Source organism: Scomber japonicus, chromosome 1, assembly GCF_027409825.1.
Source record: "Scomber japonicus isolate fScoJap1 chromosome 1, fScoJap1.pri, whole genome shotgun sequence".
Lineage (NCBI taxonomy): Eukaryota > Metazoa > Chordata > Actinopteri > Scombriformes > Scombridae > Scomber > Scomber japonicus.
Genome location: NC_070578.1, coordinates 28,810,890 through 28,826,462, shown reverse-complemented (window position 1 = coordinate 28,826,462; position 15,573 = coordinate 28,810,890). Strand labels below are relative to the sequence as shown.

The window sequence follows — 15,573 nt, the reverse complement described above, 5'->3', positions numbered from 1 at the left end:
AATGTGACAGCAATGGAGATAGTGTGCTGGGGGCCATGTCCTTGTTGATGACCCCCACCCCCCACCCCCCCACCCATCACATACACACAACCAACCCATCAACACACACAGACACCACATCCCCCAGCCCCTGCAGCATTCAGCGACCTACATCTGGTGTTGGAGAGTGCAGGGGCTAAGGTTGGCCCAGGCCAGCCAGCCCCCAGCAGACAGTGGAGAGGGTTCATGTAACATGTGACGTGTCTGAATGGCAGAGTACTCATGCTCTGCTCTTTCTGTTGAAATAAATGCCCACAGCATCATAGGGTACATACAAATATGTACACAATTGCACCCTGTCACATGGATGTACACGTGCAGATAAGCAAACACTAATACATGCACTTAGACTTAAGAATAGGCTCTAATAATTGCTGCTGCAGATCAAATTTGATGACATCTTGTTCCTTGCTCATTCAACTGCACGCTCTGTAAGTTAATCATGCAGCCGCTCAGGTCATCCATGTAAAGACAGTGGACTGTGCTGCCAAGGGGAGCCTGTTAGTCTGATTATATCTGGTGGTGTCTCCACAGGAACGTGCAGGCAGGCTTCAGGACTACTGCCACACACAGTAAGCTTAGAGTTAGTCTGTCGCTTGTTATCAAAACATCCCAGTAAATCACCAGAACCAAGATGTTATCGAGCTCCCATCGGTTGAGACATTACGTCTGTTGTTCAGTTCATCCTCAGCTACCATTATCTTCCAAACCAATGCTTTGCCCCCAAAACAGGCTGACATGTCATCTGTATTCGAATCTAACTCCCAGAATCTTTTCGGTGCAGAAGTGAAGCCGGTGTGTGTTTTATTGTCAAAAAAATGAAGGACATACTGCTTAAATTCAGCAGTGTATTGCATGGAAATGTTTTCAGTCTCCAGCCTGCTCTGTGCACACTGCCTATGAGTCTGCAATTAGACTTCAGGATGATGAGCATCAGTGCCCTACAGGTAGCCTCATCGATCCACAGCTGAAAATTTACATAGTTGAATATTAATCTAATCAAAGAGTCAAATTAAACCTGAGGCAGCTACACTATAAATAATAGGTCTTTTTCACAGAGGATATTTTCACATGTCCCAGTAGAAGAAGTACAGGTGTATTTGTCATGCTGACTCACTGTTACATGGCTTCCTGGGAAACTTGATGAGAACAGAGACATTTTTCACGTTATTAGTAACACCTGTGCGTTTCCTGCAATGATAAGTCAAAATGTCTGCTGTGAAAAAGGCCTAAATTGATTTAAAAAAAAAAAAAAGGAGACATTTCTCAGAACTGTGGAAAGTGTATGGAAGTCCATTACTGCCAAAAAAAAGTTATCCATTATTTTAAAAAACAACAACAACAACAACAACAACACAAACATTTCTGTGGAGTCAAAATTTTGACATTCTAAATTAAATGTATAAGATTTTTTTTTAAGTATATAGCATGAATTAATGCCACATACCACAGCATTTATAGACTTTTTAAAAAGTATTATTTAAGATAGTTAACAAAGCTTGTCCCTAGGTGGGCCTTGAAAGTACATAAAACTCAATATTAAAATGTATGAAACTTCAACAATACATATATATAGCCTACATTTAAGCACAAAACTCAAGTACATACAAAGTAACACAAGAAGTTTCATTAGTTTTTTTAACTTATGTCATAATTTGATGTATCTGATGAAAAGAAAAATAAATATGATTTTTTAAAATGTGTTGTTGGCAGAAACAGACTTTTATATAATACAATAAAATCTGGAAATGGGCAATGCAAAACATGTTTTTTTTTAAATTTTATTAACAAATGAAGTTCAAATAAAGGAGGGGAGGAGTGTGAAGATCAGACGACAACCAGTCTGGAAATAATCTTCATAACCTTAAAGAAAAACAGACTAAGTCAATTACTGTGAAATGGTCTAATATTACACAACACTGGCCTCATACATTGTTTCATTGAACAGACATTCAATAAGAAACAGTGGCATTGTATTTAACAGCCATCTCCACTGTCACTATTATTGTTATGTCATGTGTATGTATCTTACATTCTCTACAAAATGTTTATTTCCACAAAGCTTATATTTTAGATAGTGAGACAAGAGAAAAGCAGCGTATTACCCTCCCTGTTTTATTCTTCTGAACAATAAAGTGAGTCAGAGTCACGAATGTACAGTTTCAATAGACATTAACAACACACAAGCTCAACACCAGTGTTTCAGCAGCACCTGGGGTTATTACTGATGCTCACCACACAGTCCTATATATGTACTTGGTAATTAATTACCCAACAGTCTTGCATCATTAAAATACAGATTGCATAACTCCCACCAGCTGGACAAGTAGGGACGAATACACACACACACACACACGCACACACACACACATCCCTGCAGGTTGATGTTGTTATGAAGTGGTCTGGACACATATTCAGTGCTGGATCTCACGCCAGAACATTATGAATATATGTTTTTAAATGTGTGTACAGAATATTGAAATTAAAAAAACATGTAACGTCTCAGATTAATCACAATGGCAAATTGCAGGAAAGGCTGTGCACCACAGTCCAATTTCAGGATGACTGATTGAACGCGGTCCTGGAATAACCTCATTTAGTTTTCAGGAAAATCTTAAACGATTTTCCAAATGCCCTAATGTTGTTGATTTAAATTAATCAGACTGCACAAAGGAAGATTGGAGATAAGGCAGGACTGACTGAAGCCTTAAATTAACTAAATATGATGTCTTTAGGCTTTAAATGAATAATAGATAAGCTAAAGCCCTCACAAATGATTTGATGATTGTTTTTCTTAATTTATGTAATGACAATTTAAATATCTGTCTCAGTGCTGCTTGCTTCATATCTGAGTATATATGAATGATTTTGTTAAGTTATGGGTTACATATACCAGTGGCCCCTAATTGGGTTGGGCTAAAAATCAGGGACCTGTCATTTTGCAGCAAATACATATCTTAAAAAATAACAGTAAGATAAAAATTGCAGATACATTTCTGAGTACTTGCGTACTCATATACTGTATAGGCAGCAAGTAGGGGGTGCTGTCTGATTAGTTTGACACTTAATAGGAGTAGAAATACTGTTACAACTTACATGTTGCAACTTCGGTGAAACGGGTCCCATGTCTTGTAAGACGACCTCCATGTCTATCTTACGCTCAGCTGCCCTCAGTGGTGGAAAGTAACTAAGTACATCTACTCAAGTACTGTACTTAAATATAGTTTTGAGGTACTTTACTTGAGTATTTCCATTTGATGCTACTTTATACTTCAAAATTCCACTACATTTCAGAGGGAAATTTTGTACTTGCTTGCTCCTTACAAAAAGCAGTGTGTAGTCAGGGTCACATTTCAGATGTCTATGAGTTGTTAATAGCTCCACCAAATAGTATTGTTCTCTCTAACTTCTCACATGGTTTTATTCAATAAATTATCCAATATTTCACCAAAAATCAAAGTTTATAAAAAGTCAAAAATATGAAAACTATGTTCTGTATCAGAACTTTATTTTTTATTCTTTCTTCTCACATTAATCATCTCATGACCCCTCAGTGACACTTTGGAGGGGACCCATCCCTAGATTGGAAACTGGACTAAACCTGCTAACTGTATATTAAATTGAAACTATCAGTCAGAGGGAGCAAACCACTACTATTACTAATACAAATATACTTTTACTTGAGTGGGATGTTTCATGGAGGACTTTTTCCTTGCAATGGAGTATTTTTGCATTGCTGTATTGGTACTTTTAATTAAGTAAAGGGTCTGAGTACTAGTAAGTTCAATGCTAAAGTTAGCATGCTAATATGCTCAGAATAACAAAGTAACATGTTCAGGGGGGTGCTCATCATTTTATTTTAGCTTGTTAGCATGCTAACATTTGCAAATTAGTGGCAAATGCAAAGTCTTCAGTTGAGGATGATGGGAATATGTTTAGTTTTACAGATTTTAGTTATAAATTGACCTGATGGTGGCTTTAGATGAAAAGTTATTGGATCGTTATTCTGAGCAACAAATTATTGTTTAATGCAAGTTTTAATTTTTGCCTGTTTTGCTCATGGCAATGCAAGTCTGCCATAGTACCAAACACCAACAAAAACAGCAGAGATATAAATCCTTCTCCCTGCTGTCAGTGTTCAAGTAGATGGACAGAGAAAGGCAGACCATACTGCTGCTATCTACACCCACCCACACAAAAACAGTCAGAAATACAACACACATCTATAAATGACAAATTACTAATATGGATTTGTAATCTAATAGTTGAGATTGAGGTTTTTATTCCTGTAAAGCTTCACATTTGCCTCTTCAATGCTTTAGTATCAGCAGCTTTCCTTTCATCAACCCTCTGAATACATTACAATACTGAACACTTTTTTTTTTTTTTTTACACAAGTGAGAGCAGGAGACTGTGTTGGTGCTGTAATCTTTTTGTCCTCCTGGTGTTTGAGCATTTTGTACCTGGTGGGTGGTGAAAACCTGTCTCAAACTGATTCTCTTGGTTCTTTTGGTATTAAAGGCTGTCTAAGTGGGCAGTCAGCGGGATAAGCTCTCAGGTCTCAGTGACTCAGCCTCTGCGGATCACTCTCCTCGTCAAAGCCCACTCACTGCCATCTAAAGTGGTCTTGCTTCCACCGCCTTTCTCGTATGAATGTGCAGATTATGCAATTTTAAGAGCACTTCATCTATGTGCAGTAGACGCAGCTTTCAGCAGACAGCAGTTTTTTCTTTTCTTTTCGCAGACATTGTGCTGACAATCAGAACTGAACACATTCAAGAAGTAATCTGGCATTAGGCTACTGATTTGGAATTTAGGAGGATCCAATTGAGGCTTAAATAGTATGATTTGAAGGACATTGTATTTTGCAGCAATTCAGTTGTCTTAAAGTCTTTATCTTCAATTCTAACATGTTTTTTTCTTCGTCAGAGATATCAATGATTTTTAAGTATTTCATCAAATTCTTGTTTTTGAGATACTGCAACAATCACCTGCACAAAGCATTTTACAATATGGCTGATTCCCAATATGTTTAACTCCTTAAACTGAAGCTATTTCCACTGCTTGAAAGGAGTGTGTGTTTTTCAGTCTGGGAGAGTCTGAAGATGAATAGCATTATTAAACTTAGAGGATTCAGTGGTTTTAAAGCTTTACTCAACCAACTTGGATTCTGCTGTATCGATTTTTACCGTTCTTTTAAAAAATTCTTTCTGGCCAGTCCCAAAACTTTATTCCTGTGAAACACAACATTGATGGTGTGGCCCCATAGACGGAAGAGATAAATCAAACAAGAAGAAAGGAAGGAAAGCTTTAAAATGATTTTCCACCAGAAAATTATGGATTGATGGATCAGTAATCTACAATCAGGGGTATGTTTCCCACAGAGTACTTCTGCAGTTGCCAATGTGTGGAAAGACTTTGGAGTAAATAATCAAATTATGATTTGATTTGACCATGATAGAACAAACTGCGCAGCTTCCCACCAACTTGAATCAATTTTAACACCTGAACAGGTGTCACTGTGACTGTGTGTGAAATTAAGTTAGCAAGTGAGCTGAGAAACTACAAAGGTATCCAAAGGTAAAAAATAGATGAAATGTCCAGCTTCTGCCTCTAATGCATTCTTGGTTAGGCCTACTGAAAAAAGAGAGGTCAAGACTATGTGACAGTTCTAAGATTTCGGTCTTGTATGAACCAGAAACACACACAATAAGTTGATGCCAATGTAGTTAATCTAGATGAATTCTTAACATCTCTGATATGTCACACAATCATCATGCTGGGATCAACAGAGCTATCATTCTTGCTCCCTGGTTATTGTAGTAGTGATGAGTAGCTAGCTGTGTGGAGTATCTGGCATCACCTAGTGACAGAAAGAGGAAAAATACAAACTCCATATCAACTTCAGCAGTGTATAGAAGGAAGAATCCTATGTTGGACATAGTACTGCCAAAAGAACTATCATTTATTTAAACCATAAGTCCTGAAACTTGTTTTCTTTTCTTTTGGTTTTTTTTGGGTTTTTTTACTTTAATGAAGTGCTAAGCAAACATAAAGTCATAAATTACAGCATGTACCACTGACAAAGTTACATTACACACATTGATCCTTATTACAATGCAAAAACAAAGTACTTTAAAGACACCTGCAGAATAAATGATAACAGTGCACAATAAAAAATATGCAAATATACTTTCTGTAAATGCATCAGCAAAAAAAACTGTGACAAAAATCTTAATTCCGAGGGATCATGAGGCACTATATCTCCAGCAGTCCAGTCTTCCCAGCAGTCTGAGGTCTCCCTGGTTCAGTGCGTCTGCATGACACCGTGTTAAGTCTAGGTGTAGTAGATGATCTCTGGTATCTGCCCGTCCTCCACTGATGTACCATTGTTATTTCCAGGTGAGCTAAAAAAGAAAAACGTCATCTTGGTCCCTGTTGCCAATTCCTGGGTCACTTTCTTCAACCCTTTCGTGCCGTAATGGGAGTCTGGGCCCTGAGTTGTGAAATTAAAAAACAAACATGATTAACCCTCATTGTGGGTATACCAGATGATGTTATTTTGTGCGATTCAGGATTTATTTGAAATGAAGCAGGTTCAGACTAACCTTTAAGGTGGCACATGCAGTGTAGCTGACATTAGGTAGGATTTCTACAGGCTCTTTGAACATCACTCTGAATGTGTTTGCCGTGCCGTCACAGCTGAAGCCTGTGTCGTTCTGCCCGAGTGTAATGCGTTTGTCGCTCTCGATGATCTACAGAACAGGATAATGTATTAGCTGAATGAACAACAATGTGCACATTTGCCATTTTGCATTGAAAAATGGGGCATAAACCTGTTTGCCCAGGCCACTGATGGGATAAGAGGAAATGTATATTTAAAATTGTATATTTAAATATTTAGAGAAGTCAGTGGTAATGGAGCATATCTTACATCATATTATTTATTTTTTTTAAATTCTATTTGGAGAAAACAATGCACTTTGACTAAAAAAAAGATGTCGTTTAGAAGGCATATATCTATGCAGATGTTTGTAGGAGAAGAATGATGTTTTATTTTGATCAACATCTTTTGAAGCTCACACTAGTCTGCACCTCGCTGTATGTGCGTACTCAAAGTTAGAAATTATCAAAAGCATTTTACATCATTGTTGACAGGTGTGCCGGTGTGTAGGTTTGTAATATTCAAATCCATCAAAGGCAAACAAGCATTGCATTGTGGGATTTTGGATAGCCCATTCATGTAGTTATTGAGAGTATTCATATATATACTCAAATAAAATTATAGAAAGTAAATATACTGCAGGAGGTAACAGATTTCAGATGTGGCTGAGGAAGTTAATCAAGCATCAACTGCCATCATATATTGGGCGTTATTCAAGTAGAGTTGTGCTTTAGTTTTGCATAACTGACAATAAAACACTTAACAGTTGAATATTCTTGACCTCTGAGGCAAAGGGTCTCACAAAAACAATCAAAGCTTTCAACAGGATGTCACAGTCTTCTTCAGTAGGTGGAGTTTTCTTTGTCATCATGACATCTACTGAAGAATATTGTGAAATACAGCTAAAAGCTCTAGGAAAAAAACTAGCAAGTTATTAACCTTGAATTTTGACGTTCTTTAGGTAAGAACTACAGAGTGCTTTATACAGAATTCCCCAAATAGTGAATAAGTCTTCATTGCAGCAAAATTTGAGTTTAATAGTAAACAATAAATATCAGGTTTTAATAGAGACATCAAAGAGGTTCAACAATCATAAGGAACATGTAGAAAAAGGCAGAGATATAAATTTCTCTCACAGCACTCAAATTGCAATGTTGAAACTAGAATCTGGGTCTAACTATTGCTGTTTCTAATCTGTTAAAACAATTATTATACCTCCGACTGCTTTGCTCTGTCTACCGTAATGTTTACTTTCACTCTCTTCATCTTCACTTCACTTTCAACTGAATGCAACAAGTTCACACTTGTCCCCACTGAAGTTGTGCAAATCACTTCTGAGAAATGCAAGAAAACTTTAAGGAATTACACACCACAGGTTGAGAGAAAATGGATTCACCGAAAAGAAGAGCTGGGTCGCATCTCAATAGTTTTTACTACTGTTTTTCTTTAGGCATAGTTCTTATACTACTGCTTGTATTTAGAAAATACTGAATTTCTTTAATAAAAAATTAATTCAGATTATCTTTCAGAATTGGTTTTGAAACATTTTTAAATGATTACCACTCATACTGACATGTGTACATTATAATTCTCCATCACAAACACACTGATGGTACACTGCAGAGTTTGTCCTTGGACATCATTAGGCCTTAATGTCAGCAATTACCTGTATGTTGACCTGATAGTCAGTGGGTCCGTGTATTGAACCATACAAGCCAAAACCCACTATGGATATTCTTCTGTTTACATTGAATCTAAGAGGAAGACATGGAGAGAGAATGGGAGAGACAATTAGAAGAAGGAAAAAGTAACCTCAGCTGTCTGTCAGTCCATTTCCTCTGATGAACAACTGACCATCATAGTCACCTCACCTGATTCTGTCGCTGGTACCACTGTACCCCCATCGACTCTCAACCTGCTGGAATCTATTAATGCTGCATTCCTCTCCCCTGAGGCAGCAGCGGGGCCTGTCAATGTAGTCGACCCGTGGTTTGGGGTTTACTGTAAAGTGTAAAAACAGATTTACCACCTCCCGATCGAACAATATTCCAGACTGGGCAGGCCCTGTTGCACAAGAAAGAATATCAAACTGGTTTCTGTGGTTTGAGTTGTATGGACACATGAGGAACATGCTGAATATGTTCAGTAATGGCTTCACTGGTCTGAAAAGTGTCACTACAATAAAAAAAAAATAAAAAAAAGTATCAGCATGAAAAACATGTTTGTGATGCGCTTACCTGCAGCAAACTCTTCAACAGTCATGAGCGGGAAGCGGATGAGTGGGAGGGCTTTCCCCAGAACCTTCTGTTTGTTCTCCGAGGTCGGGGGAAGCTGTTGTCGGTAACATTCGGCCTCCGCCCAGCGTACCACCGCCCCAAACAGACGGTTCTCCCTGATGCTTAGTGTGTCTCTTTCTAGCACTGCACATAAAGTGTCTATACACACACACACACACACACACACACACACACACACACACACACACACACACACACACACAGACACACACACACACACAGACACACACACAGACACACACAGACACACACACAGAGATTAATTCAGATCCAGACAAGTAGAGAATATGAAATGTCACTTTTAGAAGACTAACATACCAAGGTCAATATCTGTAAAGCCCTCTGCGTTTATTGCGTCCGCAGTGCTTTTGTCTATGGTGTCTAAGCAGAGGCTGGCGAGCTGAGGCTCATCAAATAACCTTGCCTGTAACAAAAGCACAACAGAAAAAAAACATGCATCATGCCAACAGCATCTTATGGTAGATACAAATTGTTTACTTTACAAGCGCCAAAGAGGAATTACAGCACTTTAAATTTAAAGCAATTACATTTATTTTATGACTGAGAGTTTCAAAATATCTTTTCTGGTGAGCACAAAAGAATTTGGGAGAAATGATGATTATGAAAACACTTAAAAGGAGCGACCAACATGACCTGATTTAGATCATTCTGCATGCATGTGTCAAAAACTGTCTGAGTCTGAGCCAATACCGGTCTTCAAATTTTATAAAATGAGACAAGCAATGACACTGACAATTTAGAGCACACTGCTGCTTTATAAGAGTTGTATTAGTGGAAATCTATTTTTACCTTTGCAAAGCTGGTCAAAAAAAAGGAGTGACTTTGATCACAAAACTACTGAGCATGCAGCCTGAAGGCTCAGAAAATGTGGCACAGCCAGCAGCAGAACCCAAACAAATGGCAGCATAAACCAAAAATAGAACAACTAATGTCATTTAAACTCAACTATCAAAGAGCGATAGCTGGTCTGATGTAGATGCAAAGACAGAAACATGGTTTCATCCTACACTTAAGGGCTGAAGCCAGGCAGTTTCCAACAGTTGGAAAGAATAGTAGGATGTGTGGGACATTATGACGCACCAGATAATGGAATAAATGTATAATTGCATTGTGTTGCAGAAAATGTGCCAAACCTAGACCAAGATGGTATTTAAGCTGGCATTCCTGCCCTGACTTAAAGTTCAAGTATGTAACTGACACCAAGCGTTTAGAAATGGTACTTCAGCCCACGTTCAACACACTGGAGAGAGCTGTCACTCCTCGCCCCCTCCTCCTAGAGTTGACGTTCACACGGGTTACTAGTTGTTGGACGTGATCCTGCACGCGCACGAGACGAGCGCAACATACACAATGCGGATTGCGGACACACAATGCGCTGTCACTCTCTAGTGCGAGCTCTTGCTTGTTCACTCCAGATTCTAGGAGATTACGTCTCATTTGCGGGTGTCATGGAGACGCTATCAATATGCGGGTGAGTTGGGATGTCTGCACAGTGTAAGTTGACTGGCTAATGTGTATGTTATTATTACTCATTGTTGAACGTAACCACTGTGAAACAATCAGAAAATAACGTGTTATTGATCTGATTCACCGGCTTCTTACTGTCACCTCTCCCTCCCTCTTCATCCACTCTACCTCACTCCACCACAGTTAACACAACATCGTCTTGTAGCCGCTCTCTGACGGAGCAACTCTGTCCTCCATTCAGTGTTTTGAACTTTCATAAATAACAGGGAGGGGGAATAAAATAGTAGTATTCCCGCATTGAATAGACTGAGAGCAGAAGAGAGCGTCTCTCTCTCACACACACATACACACACACACACTGCTCTTGCTCCTCTCCTGTGTGACAGAGACAGTGGTGTAGAGTTGTCTGACTCTGTTTACTGTTTTGTTTCTCAAATTGTCACGACGTATTTGAGAGTCATAACGAGGCTTTTTTGGTTTTGTAACATCAGACATTATCTGTAGTGTTCCTAGCTGCAGCTCAGTGGCAACTGGCAACCTGGATGCTGAACTGCTACTGACTTTGTGATTGGTAGATAGGTGGTGGGTGGCGCATCAGGCCAAAACACAAAATGACAACATAAACATTACTTGTGGGCTGCCACTTAGCTTTTCAAATGTGAATATTCTGGTTGGACTACTACTGTCAGTGCTATCAATGTTTGAAATGAACATGATTCCTTAATGTCTGGTGACTATCAGGGCCATTTTATGATTACTTGGAATATATTTCTTACATACAGCTATTTTAATCTTATTTTGCTTCATTACTCCAAGTAATGTGTCTGGACAAGCAGAGTTTTGCCTTTCTATGTTGACATTTGGAGATACCCGCCTCTTCTGCCTCCATTCCTGTACAATGGAGGTGTATACTGCTCAAAACATAAAAATAAAATGTGAAAGACAGAAATGTGTCTCTGGACAGAAGGTTCCCGTTATACTGACATCATAGTTTTCATAAGAACCATTTCTTTGAAAGAGAGGTTCCAGTGTAAACCAAGACATTATTTCTACAATTGTCATTCTTCAATGCTGTGACTCCACAGCACCACATATTAAATTTAGTTCTCCAGTTTGTATTGCGGAAAATCTTACAGACAGAAATCTTACAGATCCACAAACCTCAAAACATACAAAACATGTACACACAAAGAGCTGGGCAAACCGGCCTATAGATAATACTAATAATAATTAGGCTATATGGCGATACACAATACATATTTAAATATTTTCTCTCTAAACTACTGTTAACTACTTCAAATACTAAATAAACTGCTTTTACAATAAAGTTAAATAACTTTACCATTATAACCGAGTTCAATACAGTACTGTCATAAAAGAGTTGAATTAGGTACTGTTGTAATGAAGTTCAATAAAGCACTGTCATAAGAGTTTTCTGGCAGCGTGAATGAAACTTACCTGAGTGAGGAGCATGAACGCATTGTCGGCTCTGAGGTGCTTGGTGAGGAACTCCACACAGTGACCCTCCAGCGCAGGGACAGCGTACTTCTTCGCCGTGTACAGAGTCGTCATAACAGTCTCTGGACCAATGTGGACCTCATCAGAATACAGGAACCTGCACACAGGCAACAGAACAGTGTTTAGAGTCAGATATTCATTTCATAAATGTTTCCCCACCACATTTCAGGCTGACTAATCTTAAAACGTAAAATATAAATTTGCAGAATGTAAGTGCCATCTTATAGATAATATGTACTGAACAAAGAACCTCAATACTGTTTTGGTATTGAGGTGACTGTAATGTGTCTGAAGCAATGACTTTCAAAAAGTCACACAGAACAACGAGCATTGAATTTCTGGTCAGATTTATAGTCTTGTTTACTTCTTTTCATGACATACGTCCTGATTTAAAACTACAGTTTTGCAAACTGTATTTTATTTGTGCAAAGCTAAAGCTGCTTGTGTTCAGAACATTTAAAGAGCTTGGTCCATTGGCTATTATACTATACTATACTATATACTATTTTGATAATCAATTAATAGTTTTTAAGTCCTTTTTTTCTACCTTGTTCCCTTTATTGGACAGTTGATAGTAAAATGACAAACAGGACACAAAGAGATGGGTATTACATGCAACAAAAGTCCCCAGCTGGATTTGAACCAGGGATGTTGAAAATGGCATGTGCAGTAACCAGTCAGCTAAAAAAGATCATTTTTCAAGCAACTCTAAAAAATCTCTGTTTGCTGCTTATTTAATGTGACAATTTGCTACTTTTCTTAGACCCTGTTTGTAGTGAAAATGCATCTCGGGTGATCAGATCACAACTGGACGATGCTAAATACAAAATGTAAGCAAACACCAAGACGCACTGTGATCCCATCACTCAAACCACTTGCTGAGGTGATCTTGGACACATTTGACCACATACCTTTTGTGGCGTAAACACTTGTGTCCTGATCTGTCCCCAACCAGCACGTAACAGGAAAATACATCATCAATGCAGGATGTAGTGGTTATTTTGGCGATAGTGCCCCAATGCCAATTTACTTTGTCGAATCAATCTCAACAGCTGGAAGTGGCGTCTGTGCAGAAACAGATTGATATTATAACTGTGTGGACCTTCTTGAGGAAGTCATGTAGGCACTGAACACAAGTGGTCAGCTGGACAACTTGGACATTTATAATACTTACAGATGTGTCTTGGCTGTCCATTTGTTTTTCGGATGCCTGTAGCGCATTTTGAAACCCAATATAAACAGCCCTTGTAAATTCAATATGTTTGGGTTTTGGAGTGTTGCTCGGACAAAACAAAACATCTGATAATGTCACTTAGCACTCTGAGCAAATGTTAGGCATTTTCCATATTTTTTGGCATTTAATTAACCAAACTAACTGTGACTAATGGGGACAATAATTAGTCTGGTCCAGTGTTGAGCGAGATCGTTGCATCCAGTAGCTGCTAAACAGGCTGCAATGTAATCAGATGGGGCAATAGCACCCTGTTAATGCATGTCCACTAAAAGTGTTTGTGTTTGTTTTTGCCACTTTACAGGCACAGATTTTTTTATTGTACGTGTCTGACAGCATTACACAAAGGACCATTACCTTTCGCTTGATCTGATCTGTTTGTTTTTGTGTCTAACCAAGTCCCGCAAACGTTCAGTTGTCCAAATCAGCTAAATATTCAAGCATGGTTTTAAAAATGTTTGAGATAAAAATAAGTTATCCTTTCTTTACTCAAACACAACAAACTCCAAGCATTCCTCTCCAAGCCACCAGGAACATCACCATGCTTTGAAGCCAATAAGTGGTCAAACCATGTAATTACAACATCATGTTTTCGCATTGACTTACACTGTGAAAGAGAAGTCAGCAGATACTTTTTTTTGGGCATCACAACCCCCACAAAATGACTCATTTCTATTTGATCCGATCACATATCAAAAGGTGTATAAGAGCAGCATTATTCAATTGTTTTTTTCCCTTCATAGTTAGCTAGAGGGTTCAACTGGAAGTTAGTCTCCAGTGAGCATCCTTCATGGGTGCATTGGAACCATAAAGCGTGCACACTAAGTGGCATTTTTGGATTCACAGGAATGGACGGGCCCAACCTCCAGCACTGTATCCAGATCTCTTTATACGTCCATGCTCCTCCCTCTAGCTGATTATTAAACTCTCGCGAGGCTGCACAATTTTGGATTAATCTGGGAGTCCACTGCAAAGACGCATGTGTCATTGAATTGGTCAGTACTTCTACACCTGGTATACTAGTGGTTGGGGAAGTTTGACAGGGTTTTTGCACAAGAAACCTGCACAGCACAACCTGACTGTGAGAAGGGAAATCTGTACAAGCAACAATACATTTGAGTGCAAGCATACAGTTTGAACAGAGGCAGAGCAAACCTATGCACAAGCAGGGGCTTTTTGAGTGCGAGGGGAGGGGGTTTTGAGGAACAGAATAACAAAGTGTGGACGTGAAATCAATAAATCACGCTCTCAAATTGGAAAAAAAAAACCTCTTGAATACACATGGGGGTCACCTGTCCTACCTGAGCAGGGCGAGGAAGGCTGCTGGCTCCACGTCGGGCAGCTCTATCTCAGTTGAAGTTGTGGCCATCCCTCCGTTGAACATGGCATCAAACACAGCACTGCCAGCGGCCAGGACGAACTTATGGGCCGGTATCCTCTGGGCCTGTCTGCCTTTCCCCACGATGAACCGGACGTCGCTGAGCAGCTCGTTGTTGAAGAGGAAGGCGAAGCGTTCCTTCAGAGAGCTCTTCGTCGCCTGCCAATTGTACATGGGCTCCCGGTGAAGGCCGAGGACATGCTGGGAGGCGGACGGGGCAGCAGCAGGGGCAGCACCGGCGACGGGCACCGTGGAGAGCCCCGCCGCTGCATTGGATGCTGCAGCCTCCTGACCGTCATGGTTGGACGGTAAGCCGACACCGACACCGCTCCCGGTCGCCATAACTTATCTCTTATCTCGTCTACTTGCACACGGGTCCGTTCATAACACACAGACTAACGCACGGACCGCTACGTGCCTGCAGCGGCCGCCATCTCTCTCTTGATGTTGTTGCTGCGTCTCTCCAGAAATGACGCATGCGTACTTCCTCCAAAACAGTTTTTTTTTTTTTGCGTTTGTATTTTTATTTCTTTATTGATGAGTGCAGCTTTAACAGACATCCTCAGTGTCTGTTCACATATCCCTACTTTTATGCTTGACATTATGCTGTGAAGATTTCATTCAACATTTTAAAGGGAAAAATGGTAATTGTAATACCCCCCTCTAAATTCCCACCGTCACTACCGCTGGAGCATTGTTAACAGCTGTATGTTTCCCCTTGCACATCTGAACAAACTATAAATAAATAAATAAGTAACAAAGACAGAACAAAGAAACATGGAAGAAAAAAAGGACAGACCTTTAAACATGTTTTTCTTTCAACTTTATTGCTGAATTCAAATGTGACAAATAGACACAAATTACAACAGTGCATTGATTTTTTTCCCCACAGCTTGTTAGATGTGCGAAATCATTTTCCCCCCTTGCGTACTGAAATAAAATAGGAAAAATAGATTTT

The 15,573-nt window shown here is 39.3% G+C and overlaps 1 protein-coding gene across 2 annotated transcripts; it reads right to left on the bottom strand.

Annotated features, from left to right (window-relative positions):
• Positions 1 to 5,990: 5,990 nt before the first annotated feature.
• Positions 5,991 to 15,056, bottom strand: LOC128361406 (BTB/POZ domain-containing protein 1-like). 2 transcript variants are annotated; one of them, XM_053321864.1, is made up of 8 exons: positions 14,539 to 15,056; positions 11,947 to 12,103; positions 9,319 to 9,424; positions 8,941 to 9,138; positions 8,575 to 8,767; positions 8,370 to 8,457; positions 6,648 to 6,794; positions 5,991 to 6,535 (listed from the first exon to the last, which is right to left on the bottom strand). In XM_053321864.1, the coding sequence occupies exons 1-8, from the start codon at positions 14,955 to 14,957 to the stop codon at positions 6,377 to 6,379; spliced, it is 1,467 nt and encodes a 488-aa protein (XP_053177839.1). In that variant the 5' UTR covers positions 14,958 to 15,056; the 3' UTR covers positions 5,991 to 6,376. The 2 variants fall into 2 exon arrangements, with proteins under 2 accessions (XP_053177839.1, XP_053177846.1); XM_053321871.1 differs by having other exon boundaries at positions 8,575 to 8,704.
• Between the last annotated feature and the right edge of the window lie 517 nt (positions 15,057 to 15,573).